The sequence below is a fragment of the Orycteropus afer genome, unplaced genomic scaffold, assembly GCF_000298275.1.
Source record: "Orycteropus afer afer isolate SDZICR_OR568_19922 unplaced genomic scaffold, OryAfe1.0 scaffold00179, whole genome shotgun sequence".
Lineage (NCBI taxonomy): Eukaryota > Metazoa > Chordata > Mammalia > Tubulidentata > Orycteropodidae > Orycteropus > Orycteropus afer.
Genome location: NW_006921766.1, coordinates 6,355,482 through 6,370,522, shown reverse-complemented (window position 1 = coordinate 6,370,522; position 15,041 = coordinate 6,355,482). Strand labels below are relative to the sequence as shown.

Genomic DNA, 15,041 nt, shown 5'->3' with positions numbered 1-15,041 from the left:
TGCCCTCAATTCTAGTTCTCACCCCTCACACATGAAGGACTGAGGCCCTAAATTGGGCAGTCTCCTAGCTTCCAATTTTCAAAGATCTGCACCCCTGCATGCCCACGACACCTATCTTATCCCTATCCTGGAGCCACCAACACATCTTGTGGCACTTCTGATCCTCTCTAAGTGTGAGCTCCGTGGGAACAGGCCAGGCAGGCAGCATGCACCCAGTGACCTGAGCCTAACAGAGCACTGGCACACCCTGGATGTGAGCTTAGGAAAGGTTCCATGTACAGGTGAAAAATGACCAAACTAAAGCCAAGACATCTTTAGAAAAGCAGGCTAGAACTTCTATCCCCTACTGGTATGAGAGTGAATGGGTGCAACCAATATGGAAAGCTGTTTGGCAATATCTATGAAAGCAGAAGACATGCACACCCTCTGGCCCAGCCACCCCTTTCTTTGGTATACACTCAAACAAATGTTTACCAAAAGACAGATGCTAGAATGTTCATAGCAGCACTATCATAATAGTGCCACACTGGAAACTATCCAAATGTTTGACAGTAGACCATACATTATTTTATGTTCAGTCTACTGCAGGACTCAGTGTATCCTCCTGGCCCACACAGAGGATCCCTTCCAAAATAGTGACATCTTGCCCCTATATATGCATAGTTTATGATTCTCCATATGACAACTCGAGAGTCCTCATGATGTGACAGGTAGCTTCCCCTAGAAGAAGCCATCCAACAGAAAGCAAGGAGGAGGTCATGATATCTATTATGACTTAGTCACAATCTATCACTTCAAGGACACTCTGTTAGAAGCAAATCCTTATATCCAGTAGACACTGAAGGGGAGAGGAATAAGTTTCCATCTTTTGGAGGACGGGCTATTAAAGAATGTGTGGACACATTTTAAAACCAGTAGAACACCCATTAGAAAATATTGAAAAACATAAAAAGAAAAGTTGTTGTTGTTATATGCCATCAAGTCAGACCCGACTCATAGTGACCTCTCCTTGGGTTTCTGAGGCAGTATCACTACGGAAGTAGATTGCCCCATCTTCCTTCCGAGGAGTAGCTGGTAGGTTTGAACCACCAGCCTTCTGGTTAGCAGTCAAGTTCCTTAGGCACTATGCTACCAGAGCTACCAAAACAAAAGTAGAACCCATTAATAATCCCACTGTTAACATATGGGTATGATTTCTTCTGTTCTTTTTGAGAGTATGTGTGGTGTGTGTGCAGACTACTTACACACTAAACAGCCAACTTGGTAGCCTCCAAGATGACTCTGTAGTCTTCTACAAAATGTACCCTGAAAATATTAACCACTTATCTTAAATAACAATTATTTTCTCTCTAAGGAGCTCTGGTGGTGTAGTGGATAAGGAACTTGACTGCTAACTGGAAGGTCAGTAGTTCAAACCCACCAGCTGCTCCATGGAAGGAAGACTGAGCGATCTACTTCCATAAAGATTTACAGCCTTGGCAAACCAATGGGGGTTGCTATGAGTCGGAAGTGACTCAATGGCAGTGAGTACGGTTTTTTGAGTTTGTTTCCTCTCTGACTCTGGGTTTCTCCTATCCTGGCCTCCATAGCCCAGAATGCCATTGCTGGGCATGGTGTGGGCATTAGCCAGGAGCTCATTAATTTGGAGATCACTTCCCTGGAAGTTCCGGACCTGACCCTCATTGATCTTCCTGGCATCACTAGGATGGCTGTGGGAAATCAGCCTCTGGACATTGGACTGCAGGTGAGCCTTTCTGGAACTTGAGAACAGGCTAAGCTGAAGTTAAGGGAACATTGGAAGTCACTGCTTGGAGCCCTAAGGACTCATGGGCACCTCTCTCAGCCTTTGCTCCAAGTGATTGGAGGGGGTCTGGGTCAGGACTACTCAGAGCAGAGGCTTCATACTGAGTTTCTAATTTGAGCTTGTAGGTCATGTAAACAAGTAAAGTGTACCCAGTGAGACATGCCACCATAGGGTCTTCATGAGTCAGTCAACCTCAAATTGCTCAATAGCAGGCAACTGGTTTGTTTTGTTTTGTTTTGCAACTATTCATTTTCAGAGGAGCCCTTGTGACACAGTAGTTAAGGACTTAGCTGCTAACCAAAAGGTAAAAGGTCAGTAGTTTGAATCCAACAGCCACTCCACAGGAGAAAAATGTGGCAGTATGCTTCTGTAAAGATTTCAGCTTTGGAAACCCTATGGGGCAGTTCTACTCTGTCCTATAGGATTGCTATGAGTTGGAATTGACTCCATGCCAATGGGTTTATTCATTTTTGACGAAATAGTCTTCTCAACTAACTGACTTCTTGGTCAGCTTTTATAAATTTTAATTTTTACTTTAATGCTTTTGACCAAATTATGTGTTCACCTTCCTATCTGACCTTCCCCAACTTAAGGACTACCTTCAAGAGGAGAAGGAAAAGTATGTTTTCTAGAGCAAACTTCAGGAGAGGATAGATACAGCTAGGAATTGTTGAGGAAAAGGGGAAAGTGCCCTAGTTTGTGGTTGTAAGAGGCTGGGGGGTGGAGGGAAGGAATGAGGATAAGATTGCTAAAGGAGAAGAGGAATCAGGGTCAAGAGCAGCCCTGGAAATCCATTCCAGATACCTCCCTCTCTCTCCATTCCTTCTCTACCCGCCTTCCAAGGCTCATCTCCTCTGTCCTGGAGGCCATTTTTCTTCAGTTGCTGGCATCCAGTACCTCTTAGCCCTGACACCCTCACTGTCATGCCCCATCCAAAAGGCTGAAAGGCTCCAAATCTCTAATAACAAGGAAGTTATAGTTGGAAATACCCCAGTTCTTTGTGAGAAGGAATAGCCTCCTCCCAGTTTCCCAGAACTTTGACCCTTGCTCTTGAATCCCAAACTGTTTTGGGGATTCCTCAATCAAAGAGGCAAAACTTCCTCACCTTGTGTGCCTTTCTGGCTTTGTTGTTTGCATGTGAGTCTTTTCTCAAACTCGTCACCATCTTTGAGTCTTCCCAGAGGCAAACCTTGGCCCTGCCCAGGTTGCATCTATGGATGTAGATTGCCCAACCTTCCTTCTGAGGAGTGGCTGGTGGGTTTGAACTGCCAGCCTTCTGGTTAGCATTCAAATGCCTTAGGCACTATGCCACCAGAACTGGTATAAAGTAAAGCAAAGAAAAAATTACCATTAATTTATATGGGAAAATTTTTTGAGCATTCCCAGATCCAATAACCTACCAAATCATACCAAATAACACATAATCAAATGTCTTTGCATAGTCAATAAAACACAAGTAAACATCTTTCTGGTATTCTTTGCTTTCAGCCAAGATCCATCTGACATCAGCTTTGATACCTCTTGCTCCACATCCCCTTCTGAATCCAGCTTGCATTTCTGGAAGTTCTATGTCAATATACTGCTGCGACCGTTTTTTGAATTATCTTCAGTAAGATTTTACTTGCATATGATATCAGTGGGAGCTCTGGTAGCTTAGTGCCCAAGGTACTTGACTGTTAACCAGAAGGCTGGCAGTTCAAACCCACCAGCCACTCTTCGGAAGGAAGATGGGGCAATCTACTTCTGTAGTGATACTGCCTTGGAAACCCAAGGAGGGATCACTATGAGTCGAGTCCGACTAGATGGCACTTAACAACAACAATGATATCAATGATATTGTTCAATAATTGCCACATTCTGTGGGATCACCTTTCTTTATGGGTACAAATATGAATCTCTTCCAGTCAGTTGGCCAGGTGGCTGTCTTCCAAATCTCTTGGCATAACCAAGTGTGTGCCTCCAGAGCACCACCCATTTGTTGAAACATCTCAATGGATATTCTGTCAATTCCTGGAGCCTGTTTTTCTCCAGTTCCTTGAGTGCAGCTTAAACTTTTTCCTTCAGTATCATTGGTTCTTGATCATATGCCACCCCTTGAAATGGATGGTCATCTACCAATTCTTTTTGGCATAATGACTCTGTATTCCATCCATCTTCTTTTGATAATTCCTACATCATTCAACATATTGCCCATGCAGTCTTTTAATACTGCAACTCAATGCTTAATTTTTTTTTCCTCATTTCTTTCAGCTTGAGAAATGTCTGGCATGTTCTTCTCTTTTGGTTTTCCAACTCCATATCTTTGCACATTTCATTATAATTGACTTAGTCTTCTCAAGTTGCTCTTTGAAATCTTCTGTTCAGCTCTTTTATCTTGTTGATTCTTCCATTTGCTTTAGCTACTCTCTGTTCAAGGGCAAGTTTCAGAGTCTCTTCTGACATCTATTTTTGTCTTTTCTTCCTTTCTTGTCTTTTTAATGACCTCTTGCTTTCTTGATAGATGATGTTCTTGATGTCATCTCACAATTCCTCTGGTTTTCGGTCACTGGTGTTCAATACATCAAATCTATTCTTTAAAGGGTCTCTAAAATCAGGAGAGATGTTACCAAGGTCATATTTTGGCGCTCATGTACTTGTTTTAATTGTCTTCAACTTCAGCTTGTATATGAGCAGTTGATGGTCTATTCCCCCAGCTCCTGGCCTTGTTTTGGCCAAAGATATTGAACTTCTCCATTGTCTCTTGCCACAAATGTAGTCAATCTGATTCCTGTGTATTGCATCTGGTGAAGTCCACATGTAGAGCCATCACTTATGTTGTTGAAAAAAGGTATTTGCAATGAATAAGTCATTGGTCTTACAAAAGTCTATCATGCAATCTCCAGCGTTATTTCTATCACCAAATAGCCATATTTTCCAACTACTGGTGATTCTTCTTTGTTTCCAACTTTTGCATTCCGGTCACCAGTGATAATCAGCACATCTTGATTGCATGGTCGGTCAATTTCAGATCGCAGAAGTTGGTAAAAATCTTCAATTTCCTCACCTTTGGCTTTGGTAGTTGGTGCATAGATTTGAATAATAGTAGTATTAACTGGTCTTCCTTGTAAGTGTATGGATATTATCCTATCACTGACAGCATTGTACTTCAGGATAGATCTTGATACACTCTTTGTTACAATGAATACCATGCCATTCTTCTTCAATTTTTCATTTTGGGCACAGTAGATCATATGATCACCTGATTCAAAATGGCCAAAACTGGTCCATTTCAGCTTACTAATGCCTAGGATGGGAGCTCTGGTAGTGTAGTACCTAAGGCACTTGACTGCTAACCAGAAGGCTGACGGTTCAAATCCACCAGCCACTCCTTGGAAGAAAGAGGGGGCAATCTACTTCCATAGTGATACTGCCTCAGAAACCCAAAGAGGGGCAGCTATAAGTCAGGTCCATCTTGATAGCACATAGCATCAACAACAACAATGCCTAGGATAATGATCTTTATGGGTTCCATTTAAGTTTTGAAAACTTCTAATTTTCCTAGTTTCATATTTCATACATCACATGTTCTGATTATTGATGGGTGCTTGACATGCCACATCAGCAAATGGAGGTCCCAAAAGCTTTATTCTATCCCTATCATTAAGGTCAGCTCTACTGGTGGTGTAGTGCCTAAGGCATTTGACTGCTAAACAGAAGGCTGGCGGTTCAACTCCATCAGCCACTCCTCGGAAGGAAGGTTGGGCAATTTACTTCCATAGTGTTATTGCCTCGGAAACCCAAGGAAGGCTCGCTGTGAGTCAGATCTGACTCAATGGCAGTGAGTTTGGTTTGGTTTCTACTCTGAGGATGCAGCTCTTTTCCAGTTGTATTTTGAGTGCCTTCCAACCTGAAAGGCTCATCTTCCAGCACAATATCACACAATGTTTCAGGGCTATTCATAAAGTTTTCCAGTAACATATCAGAGAGTGTTTCACTGCTACTCATAAGGTTTCCACTGGCCAACTCTTTGAGAGGTGGATGGCCTCTTACTTCTTCTGAGTCTGTCTTAGTCTGGAAGCTCCACTGAAACCTGTCCACCATGGGTAACCCTACTGACATTTGAAACACTGGTGGCACAGCCTCCAGCCTCACAGCAACCCTTAAGCCACCATAGTATGACAAACTGACAGACAAGTTTGTCTCCCTTGGTTGTTCCAAATGGTTCCACTCATTTCCTGGTTTCCCCTGTCCTGCCTGCTTACCCAGCCTGCCCCTGGGATGCTCCATGTATGCAAACACCCACCTTCTGCTGGTCCTGGGCTGGCTTACTGAAGCTTACATGAAATGTCTAAAATAGGCAAATACATAGAGACAAAAGATTCTATGAAGCATCATGGGGAGATCTAGAGAGGAAGGAGAGGTCATGCCTGGCCATAGGAATTTGAGTCTTCAAGAAAGAACAAATATCAGAGATGGGCTTTGAATGATACATAGGAGATCAGTAACAATGGGACAGGGTGTGTGGGGACAGAAGTTCCAGAAGAAGGGGATAAGCCAAGAAAAAGCACAGATGTATAGGACACCCTCTGGGACCCCTGGGACCATATTGTTTTTTAAACATCACACATGCCTAGTTGTGTTCCCAGATGACTATAATGTGATCTTCCTATATGTGATACTCTTGCATCAGATCAAGTCACTCATCAAGAAATACATCCAAAGACAGCAGACGATCAACTTGGTGGTGGTGCCCTGTAACGTGGATATTGCGACCACGGAGGCACTCACCATGGCTAAGGAAGTGGACCCTGATGGAGACAGAACCATAGGTAAGAAAAAGGGATTAAGCTTCCAGAAGATAGAAAGAAAGAGAGAGACTCCTCATATATTTAGACCTTGGAGTACAGCACTGTTGTGGTACCCCCCTTCCTGTGCTGTTATTTATGTGCTTGTTCTGTGGAGAAGTAGCCGTGGACTCTGGAGGCACACATGCACCACACATGTGTCTTCTTAATTCACAGTCAGGGTTCAGTTTGTTGTCAGAATCCGGGAATCCTTCATCCTCCTCTTTCTAACCCCTTGCATTAGTTACCTTGGGCTGTTATAAGAAAGTGCCACAAACTGGGTAGCTTATAAGAACAGAAACTATCATCACACAGCTCTGGAGGCCAACTCCAAAACCAAAATGTTAACCTTGCTAATTCTTTTTGAGGGCTCTAAGGAAGCTTCTATTCTATGTCTCTCTTCTGCCTGCTGATGGCTACTGACAATCCTTAGAGTTCTTTGATTTGTAGAGACATCACTCCAATCTCTGCCTCCATTTTCCCTCTGTCTCTCTTTGTTTTTTCTCCTCTCTTAAAAGGACACTACTTAGATTCAATTAAGACTCACCCTACTATAGTATGATCTCATCTGAATGTATAACATCTTCATGTATGTATATCCCAGATTCCTTTACCCAGACTGTGAAGTTCTAGAAGATCTAGCCCCTGCTTGCTTCTGTTACCATGATTCCCATCACTGTCTCCATTGCCTACTACTCTCCAATGAGACTCAGCCATGCCAGCTCACTCCCAGCTAAGGGCCTGGAAGGATCTTCCCTAAACTCATTGGGTTGCCTCCAATCTCAGATCTCAGCCCTCATGTTGCTTTCCAAGGGAGGCCTTCTCTGTCCACCAACCTACAGTTACACCATCTATCTCTGCCTACCTTTGTTGGCTAGCACATCACCGCATGTTAATTCTCTATATAACACTTATCAATATCAGATATATGTCTCTGTTTCTTACTTATTACTAGGTTAATTTACCCAGCTTCTTCCCACTAGAGTGGGGGAGGTAATACTCATGGGACCAGAGGCTTTGCAGTCTCATTCACTGCCAACTCCCCAGCTGTGGTGGTTAATTTCCCTGTCAACTTGGCTGGGCGTGGTTGAGTGGCTGGGCAGCTGGATATAGTACTCTCAGGATGAGACTGGTAATCAACTCCATGGTGGAATCTACTGTGAGCAGCTGAGCAGCTGCCTTTTGATATGTGGTCCACTTCCCGTATATAAGAAACACCTTTGAGAATGGTCTCTAGTTTATGGCACACATGGACCCTGAATGTAGCTGTCTTGTTGTTCAGCAGCCTCCCATGCTCTGACTACCTTGAGATTTACAATGGACTTGAGTTAATGGCCTGCCATGTGGTTTGGTAATATCAGGACTGTGCCATTTTATTTGTTGACCTTGGGCTTGTTAGCCTCAGCAGCCAGTACCTGCCTGAGAGAAGAGATGCCTCTAGCTTCAGTGGGCCGGGAGCAAGAGGCAGAGCTGAAGCCCAAGGTCAAGGGGCTTCCACACAGCCCCTAGAGTCTAGCACTTTGAACTCAAACTTAAAGCCTCCAAACTGAGAGAATAAACTCCTGTTTGTTCAAGCCATCCCACTTGTGGTATATTCTTGTCAGAGCGCTACTAGGTAACCAGAACACCAGCAACCACAGTGGTGTGTTTAATTAAGTATTTGTTAAGTACGTGGACAAATTAATTTAAAAAGAGAGAAAAAAAAAAAAAAAAAGCATCTAAAAGTTGATAGCAATGCCCTTCTCTGTGGCCTAGTATTAAGCTGAAGAATAAAAGGATGCTTATGAGCTGGTACTACAGACTGAGGCATGTGCATTTCCCAATTTGAATCTTTTATTTCAAACCAGGGTACTTAAATAGAGAGGATGAATGTGGATATGAGTATGATGTATTATGTATGAGTATGAGAAGTCTCTCTCTCCCTAGCTGGGGTGAGTCCTAATTACAAACCCCAATTTTTATTATACCACTACCTTTTCTCCAAATAAATACAATGATTTGGTTTTCACTGGTTCCAGGGGAAGGGCTTTCTCAGCTGCCTATCTTCCCTCCTTCCTCTCATTTCCCAGTGGAATGTTCAAAGTTAGATTCAGATTCGTCTTGGCTCTGTGGGTAACACCTAGAGATGTGCTCATACAAACCTTATTAGTGAGGATAAAGATATGCTTTTAAATGAATGACAACTTTTGGTAAAGGAAAGATTAAAGCAGAGAGAGAGAGAGACAAAGAAAGAATGAAAGAAAGACAAGACACTACTTAACTGAGGCATCAGGAAAGGGTCAGGAAATGGTAGACCAGATGTCCAGGCTTAGCCACAAGTTAAAACAAAATAGCAGATGATTACTTTCAGGTTTCCAATATAAACAAATGGGAAAAATGTGCCAGCAATTTTACACTCAAAGAACAGAAAGAAAAATAAAGGCTCAGAATTCAAAGCATCTCATCCAATGCATGTAGAAAGGTGTGAGGCAGGAGAGGAAGGTCAAAAGAAGACTACCAGAGGAGGTACCCACAGAGGGCGACAGAGTGAGTCTGTGACAGGAAACAATAGCAAGGGAGTGTCTTAGTTACCTATGCTGCCTTAAGAAAAATACCACAAGTGGGTGGCCTTAAAGAAAAGAAGCTTATCTGCTCACAATACAGGAGACTAAAAGTTCAAATTCAGTGTGTGGCCCTAGAGGAAGATCCCTTCTTGTCTATTTCAGCTTCTAGTAACTGCTGTCTATTTCAGCTTCTAGTAAAGAGCTCTGGTGGAATAGTGCCTAAGGCATTTGACTGCTAACCTGAAGGTTGGTTGTTCAAACCCACCAACCTTCCTTGGAAGGAAGGTTGGGCAATCTACTTCTGTAGTGATACCGCCTCAGAAACCCAAGGAGGGGTCACTATGAGTGGGATCTGACTCGACAGCAGTGAGTTTCATTTTTTTGGTTAGTTGGTTGGTTGGTTTTAGTAACTGCCAGCAATCCTTAACATTCCTTTGCTTCTGGACAGGGGTCCTGGATATGGTGTTTATCTTTCTCCTGTGTGTCTCTATGTCCATTCTGCTCTTTGTATAACTCAGAAGTGATTAGGTTTAGGGCCCACTATATTCTGGTATGACCTTGTTAACATAAGAAATATTATTTCCAAACACAGCAATAGGTACAGGGGTTAAGCTCTCAACACATATTTTCAGGGGACACAATTCAATCTGTAACATGGTGTTCTCAAGAAAATGGTGGCTGGATCTAGTCTGTTCTGAGAATGGTGCCCTTGTATGAGCACAAAGCATACACCTAAGAAACATCTGCTAAATAAATTATACAAGGCAAATCTTGAATCGTGAGTGAAGGGTACGTGAATTTAAAAAAAAAAAAATCACAAATAAGAGGGTTGACGACAGAATGAATGGAAGGTGGCTAGGCACTAGGGAATCAAGGTTGTGGGAGGCCTTGGTGGTGGTCCTGGACAAAGAAAGGGCTCTTAATCTAGCAGGTTCCAACTACCTTTAGGAGAAAGGGGAAAACTGGCCTGTGTGCTGCTCTTTTCCACTCATCTCACAGGGATCCTCACCAAACCAGATCTAGTGGACAAAGGTGATGAGAAAAGTGTCCTGAACATGGTACAAAACCTCACCTACTACCTCAAGAAGGGCTACATGATTGTGAGGTGTCGGGACCAACAGGAGATCATGGACAACTTGAACTTAGCAGAGGCGACCAAGAGAGAAATAAACTTCTTTCAAAGACATCCAAATTTCAGGTGAGACTCTATAGAAGGAGCTTGGAGTTGGATTCCCTGGAAGCTGTCCCCACCTACTAGAATTGACCAGGATTATAACCAAATTGTCTATTAAAAAAAAAAATTATAAGATGGAACATGCTCTACCCTTGTATTTAATTTTTTTACTAAATGTCTTGGGTTACTTAAAGAAATTTAAAGAAGGTATTTTTTCTAGGGTTTTAATGATGATGATGACTCAAAATTGTATTGCATAATTCCATGCATAGAGACCACTTTGGTTTCCCAAAATGTTTTCACTTGCTTTCTGATTTGAGTGCTATAAAGTTTTAAGAGTTACATAATGCAGGTAAGCTTCTTCCCATTTTACAGAAAAGGACAATAAAGTCTAATAAACAGTGAATGGGAGCAAGACTAGAAAGAGGTCTCTCAGCTTTCAGAAACCTGTGTCTCCTATCACAGATGCTGTACATTAAAACCTGCTGCTAGGGGATTGGGGGCACTGAGCTCACCTAGTCACCTACAAAGCCCTGTACTGGAAAATGATGGCACAGCATTCTTCCAGAACTCATGTGTGCTCTGTCCTGTCCTATTTCAGAGTTCTTCTGGAGGAAGGAAAAGCCTCGGTGCCCTGTCTGGCTGGAAGACTGACCACTGAACTTATCATGCACATCAAAGTGAGACATTGGGTTGGGTGGTGAGTTATAAAAAATGCAGCTGCCAAGTAACTCACTTAGTTATGTGTTGGATAAGACAAATACTATACTGCCCAAGCAAGCCAACAAACAAGCAAATTCTAAAATACCAAGTGGTTTGCGGGAAGGTTAGCAGAGCAAGGCTACGTGAGATGAGGATAATGCCAGCAAGCCTTCTGCCCAATGGCACTCAGCTTTCTCACTCCGTGGGCAGGCAAGCTTGCCACTCTGTCTCATGCCAATCTCCTGCTTCTGCTGCTGCCATCTCTCTGCCATCTCTGCCAAGGAGATCCAGCACAGGGATATCAGATCCAAGGACATGCTCCACTCCTGACCACTTTTTCTTGCTGGTGGTGAGATCCCCCCTTTCTGTCTCTGGGAGGACTCATTTTTAAGCCTAATGGAATGACAAAACTGGCCAATCCCCACCTTAGGGTTCCATATACCTTCTTTCCATGGTCCCACCCCAACAAGCGTGCCATGGACCTTATTTACATCACTAACAAGCTATCCAATCCTCAAAGTAGGCCACAAAGCACCTCTTATTTACGTAGTTCCACCCAGTCTTCTGGGCTGGAAGGGCCATACCAAGTAATGTATTGCACCACAACACCCTTCAAGCCTGGAACTGCACCCACCTCCAAGGACCAGCTTTCAGCCAAACAATTAAAAAAAAAAACAAAAAAAACACTTCATTGCCATCGTGTGGAATAGACAGGCCAGTAAAGACCAACAGGGCAGCATTTTCCCAAAAGCAAATTCAAGTTACAATGAACCTCACTTACTACCATCCCAGGTTTTTTTGTACATTTTATTGTTAGTAATATATGTTATTGTTGTTATGTGCCGTCAAGTCGGACCTGACTCATAGCGACCCCTCCTTGGCTTTCCGAGGCAGTATCACTATGGAAGTAGATTGACCCATCTTCATTCCAAGGAGTGGTTTGTGGGTTTGAACCGCCAGTCTTCTCGTTAGCAGTCAAGTGCTTTAGGCACTATGCTACCAGAGCTCCTTAGTAATATATACTATACACAAAGCACGTAATTTGTTGATGTTATCATTGACAGATGTTCCCTCTTCACTCTCATATGTTCAATTTTACTATTTACAAAATTGTTCAAAATACTGCAATGTTTTGAAATGAAAACTAAAAAAAAACTCACCAAAACTCAAAGTATTCAACTTAGAACTGACTCACGACAGGGTTGTAGGAATGGAACCGTGTCTTAAGTTGGGGACCACCTGTAGATAACAAGTAATTGTTGTTGTTATGTGCTGTCTAGTCGGACCCCACTCATAGCGACCCCTTCCAAGACAGTATCACTACAGTAGTAGATTGCCCCATCTTCCTTCCGAGGAGTGGCTGGTGGGTTTGAACCGCCAGCCTTCTGGTTAGCAGTCAAGTGCCTTAGGCACTACACTACCAGAGCTCCTAGTAATTGTTGTATTTGGCTGCTAATGGAAAGGTTGGAGGTTTGAGTCCATCCAGAGGTACATGGCAAAAAAGACCTGGATCTACTTCTGAAAAATCAGCCATTGAAAACCTTATGGAGCACAGTTCTACTCTCACACACGTGGGTTGTCAGGAGTTGGAACTGACTCGACAGCAACGGGTTAATCGTCTATTCACTGCAAAATGTCGATGTAAAAGCCTTCTTTGGGTCCCTAAACAGGTTTCCATCTTAAGTGTTACACGATAGTGGAAATTCTGGATCTCCTTAAATGCTTTTAAATAGGCTTCCACCTGTATACGTAAGAAATTTGTCCGTTCAGTTCTTCAAGCTGCAGTCTTAATTGTTCGCTATTGTTTCCTTCAGAAATCACTACCGTTATTAGAAAATCAAATCAAGGATAGCCACAAGAGGGCGACAGAGGAGCTGCGTCAGTGTGGAACCGACATCCCCAGCGAGGAAACAGATAAAATGTTCTTTCTGATTGAAGTAAGGATTTCCACATGAAACTCGGACATTTCCAAGACTGGCTTCCCTGTCACCACATTCTTTCTCTCTCTCTGTCTCTGTCTCTGTCTCTGTCTCTGTCTCTCTCTCTCCTCTCTCTTTCTCTCAAATTTCTTTTTTTGTTTTTTAATTTGGAAGAAAGGAAACAGGAGAACGCTGCCTTCTTTGAAAAAAGAGCATCTTCTGCGGGGAGGGCGTGAGACTGGGGAAGCGGTGAACAGCAAGAATTTTCTCAGCGTTTTCCAGCCCCCGACTTCCTTCTACAGTCATGACCCGTCCCACCTTCTGTTCCTTCTTCTTTTCGCGCCCTAGCTCTTCTAATCATTGTATTTCACCCTTTTCTTGAATGGCATAGTTCCAGAAAGTCTTAAGTACTGGGTTCTGCCACAGTTTCTCCGCCTCGCTCTGGGCTTCCTTGCATTCGAAGGGATATACTCCACCGCCCGCCCACACACCACGCCTCCTGGGCGGAGGCAGTTCCTCCATCCCTAACTACTCTCTCCGGGTGGCTGAGTTCAGGGTAGGTCCCCCAGTGAAGGTAAAGGCGTGCGGCGCTGGGATTACGAGGGCTGGGGGTCTGGCTGTGGGGGCTGACCTTTGGAGGAAGTTCCCAGAGTTACATCCCTTACCACCCAGTCCCACGCCACCCTCCCTCCACTGCTGGGTGGTCCGGCCCCCTCCACCTTAAGGATTCCCACCGCCCTCCAATCCAGCATCCATGGTGAGCATCCTCTAGCGGTTACTTTGAGGAACTGCACTCCTAGAGGCCTCCCAGGTTTAGAATACCCACCTGAGGGAGAAAGGAGTGCCTGGAGCTCTCTCCCTGTTCAGGCATCCTTCACAGTTTAGAAGGAAGAGATGCCTAGGTGGGTGAAAGAGGTCAGGCACCTTCCGAGGGCATGACCTATTAATATAGAGAAAACGTCGTGTTACCAGGCTTGGGTCAGTGGTCCTCTACAGTGTCCATGAGAGAAGTGCATTGTGTCATAATCATAGCTTACACTCCAGCATCTGAGTGCCTCATCTATAAGATGAAGTGAGTGAGTGGGTAGGTGGGCTCCTTGTAGCCTCTGGTTGCCTTCACTGCAAAGGGCTGACCAAAGATCTAAATCTTTCCTATGAATACAAAACAGATTGATGTCTTTATCTCGTTTTCAGAAAATTAAGATGTTCAATAGGGACATTGAAAAGCTAATAGAAGGAGAAGAAGCTGTAAAGGAGAATGAGACACGGTTATATAACAAAATCAGAAAGGAGTTTAAAACCTGGGAACTCGTCCTTGCAGCCAATACCCAAAAAGGTCAGTCGTGGGCATAGCTCCCCTAAAAGTGGTGTCCTACTTCCCATTGGAAGCTACTTCTGGTGCATATAAAATGGATAATCAATGGTCTGCGGCTCCTGAAGACTCTTACTGCTTCGTGGAGACCTTCACCCTGGAGCACAACAGGAGGCAATGCCCCTGCCTCAGACTTCCTTGTTTGGAGAATAAATGTCACCCAGTTCCCACCTGCGAGATGTGCAGAGCAGCCCAGGAGGCTCCAGGCCTCAGATAATGGGTGCCTCGGAGGGGCATCTGCACCCATGGCAGGGGCAGTGTTGATTGATTACTCAATATGCAAGGTAAGTATGGGCTTACTTGTGCTTGCTTACAATCTGTAGTGAATAATTCCCCATTTTTTCACCACATCAAAGATTCTGCTTCTAGATATGGCTGACACCTGTCACCCAACCTCACAGCACCTTCCTACAGAATCAGAGCCTCTTCTCAAAAACGATATATGTAGAAACCAAAGATTCTTAGTGGTTACCAGGGATAGGAGGGAGGGGGGAAAGGAGAAGCTTTTGTTTGCAGGGCATTGAGTTTATGATAATGGTATTGGAATATTTTGGAAAAGGATAGCAACAATGGTGGCTAACTCTCTAACTCACTGCTGTCAAGTTGAACCCAACTCATAGCGACCCCTCCTTGGGTTTCCGAGGCAGTATCACTATGGAAGTAGATTGCCCCATCTTCCTTCTGAGGAGTCGCTGGTAGGTTTG

The 15,041-nt window shown here is 43.7% G+C and overlaps 1 protein-coding gene across 1 annotated transcript in view; it reads left to right on the top strand.

The window, feature by feature from the left end:
* The window catches only part of MX2 (MX dynamin like GTPase 2), a 43,729-nt gene that overhangs the window by 17,806 nt on the left and 10,882 nt on the right, over positions 1-15,041 (top strand). The window contains exons 5-10 of the mRNA XM_007947319.1: positions 1,590-1,744; positions 6,474-6,612; positions 10,170-10,368; positions 10,946-11,024; positions 12,861-12,983; positions 14,160-14,301. Coding sequence (XP_007945510.1) covers positions 1,590-1,744; positions 6,474-6,612; positions 10,170-10,368; positions 10,946-11,024; positions 12,861-12,983; positions 14,160-14,301 — 837 coding nt within the window. The remainder of the gene's footprint in view (positions 1-1,589; positions 1,745-6,473; positions 6,613-10,169; positions 10,369-10,945; positions 11,025-12,860; positions 12,984-14,159; positions 14,302-15,041) is intronic.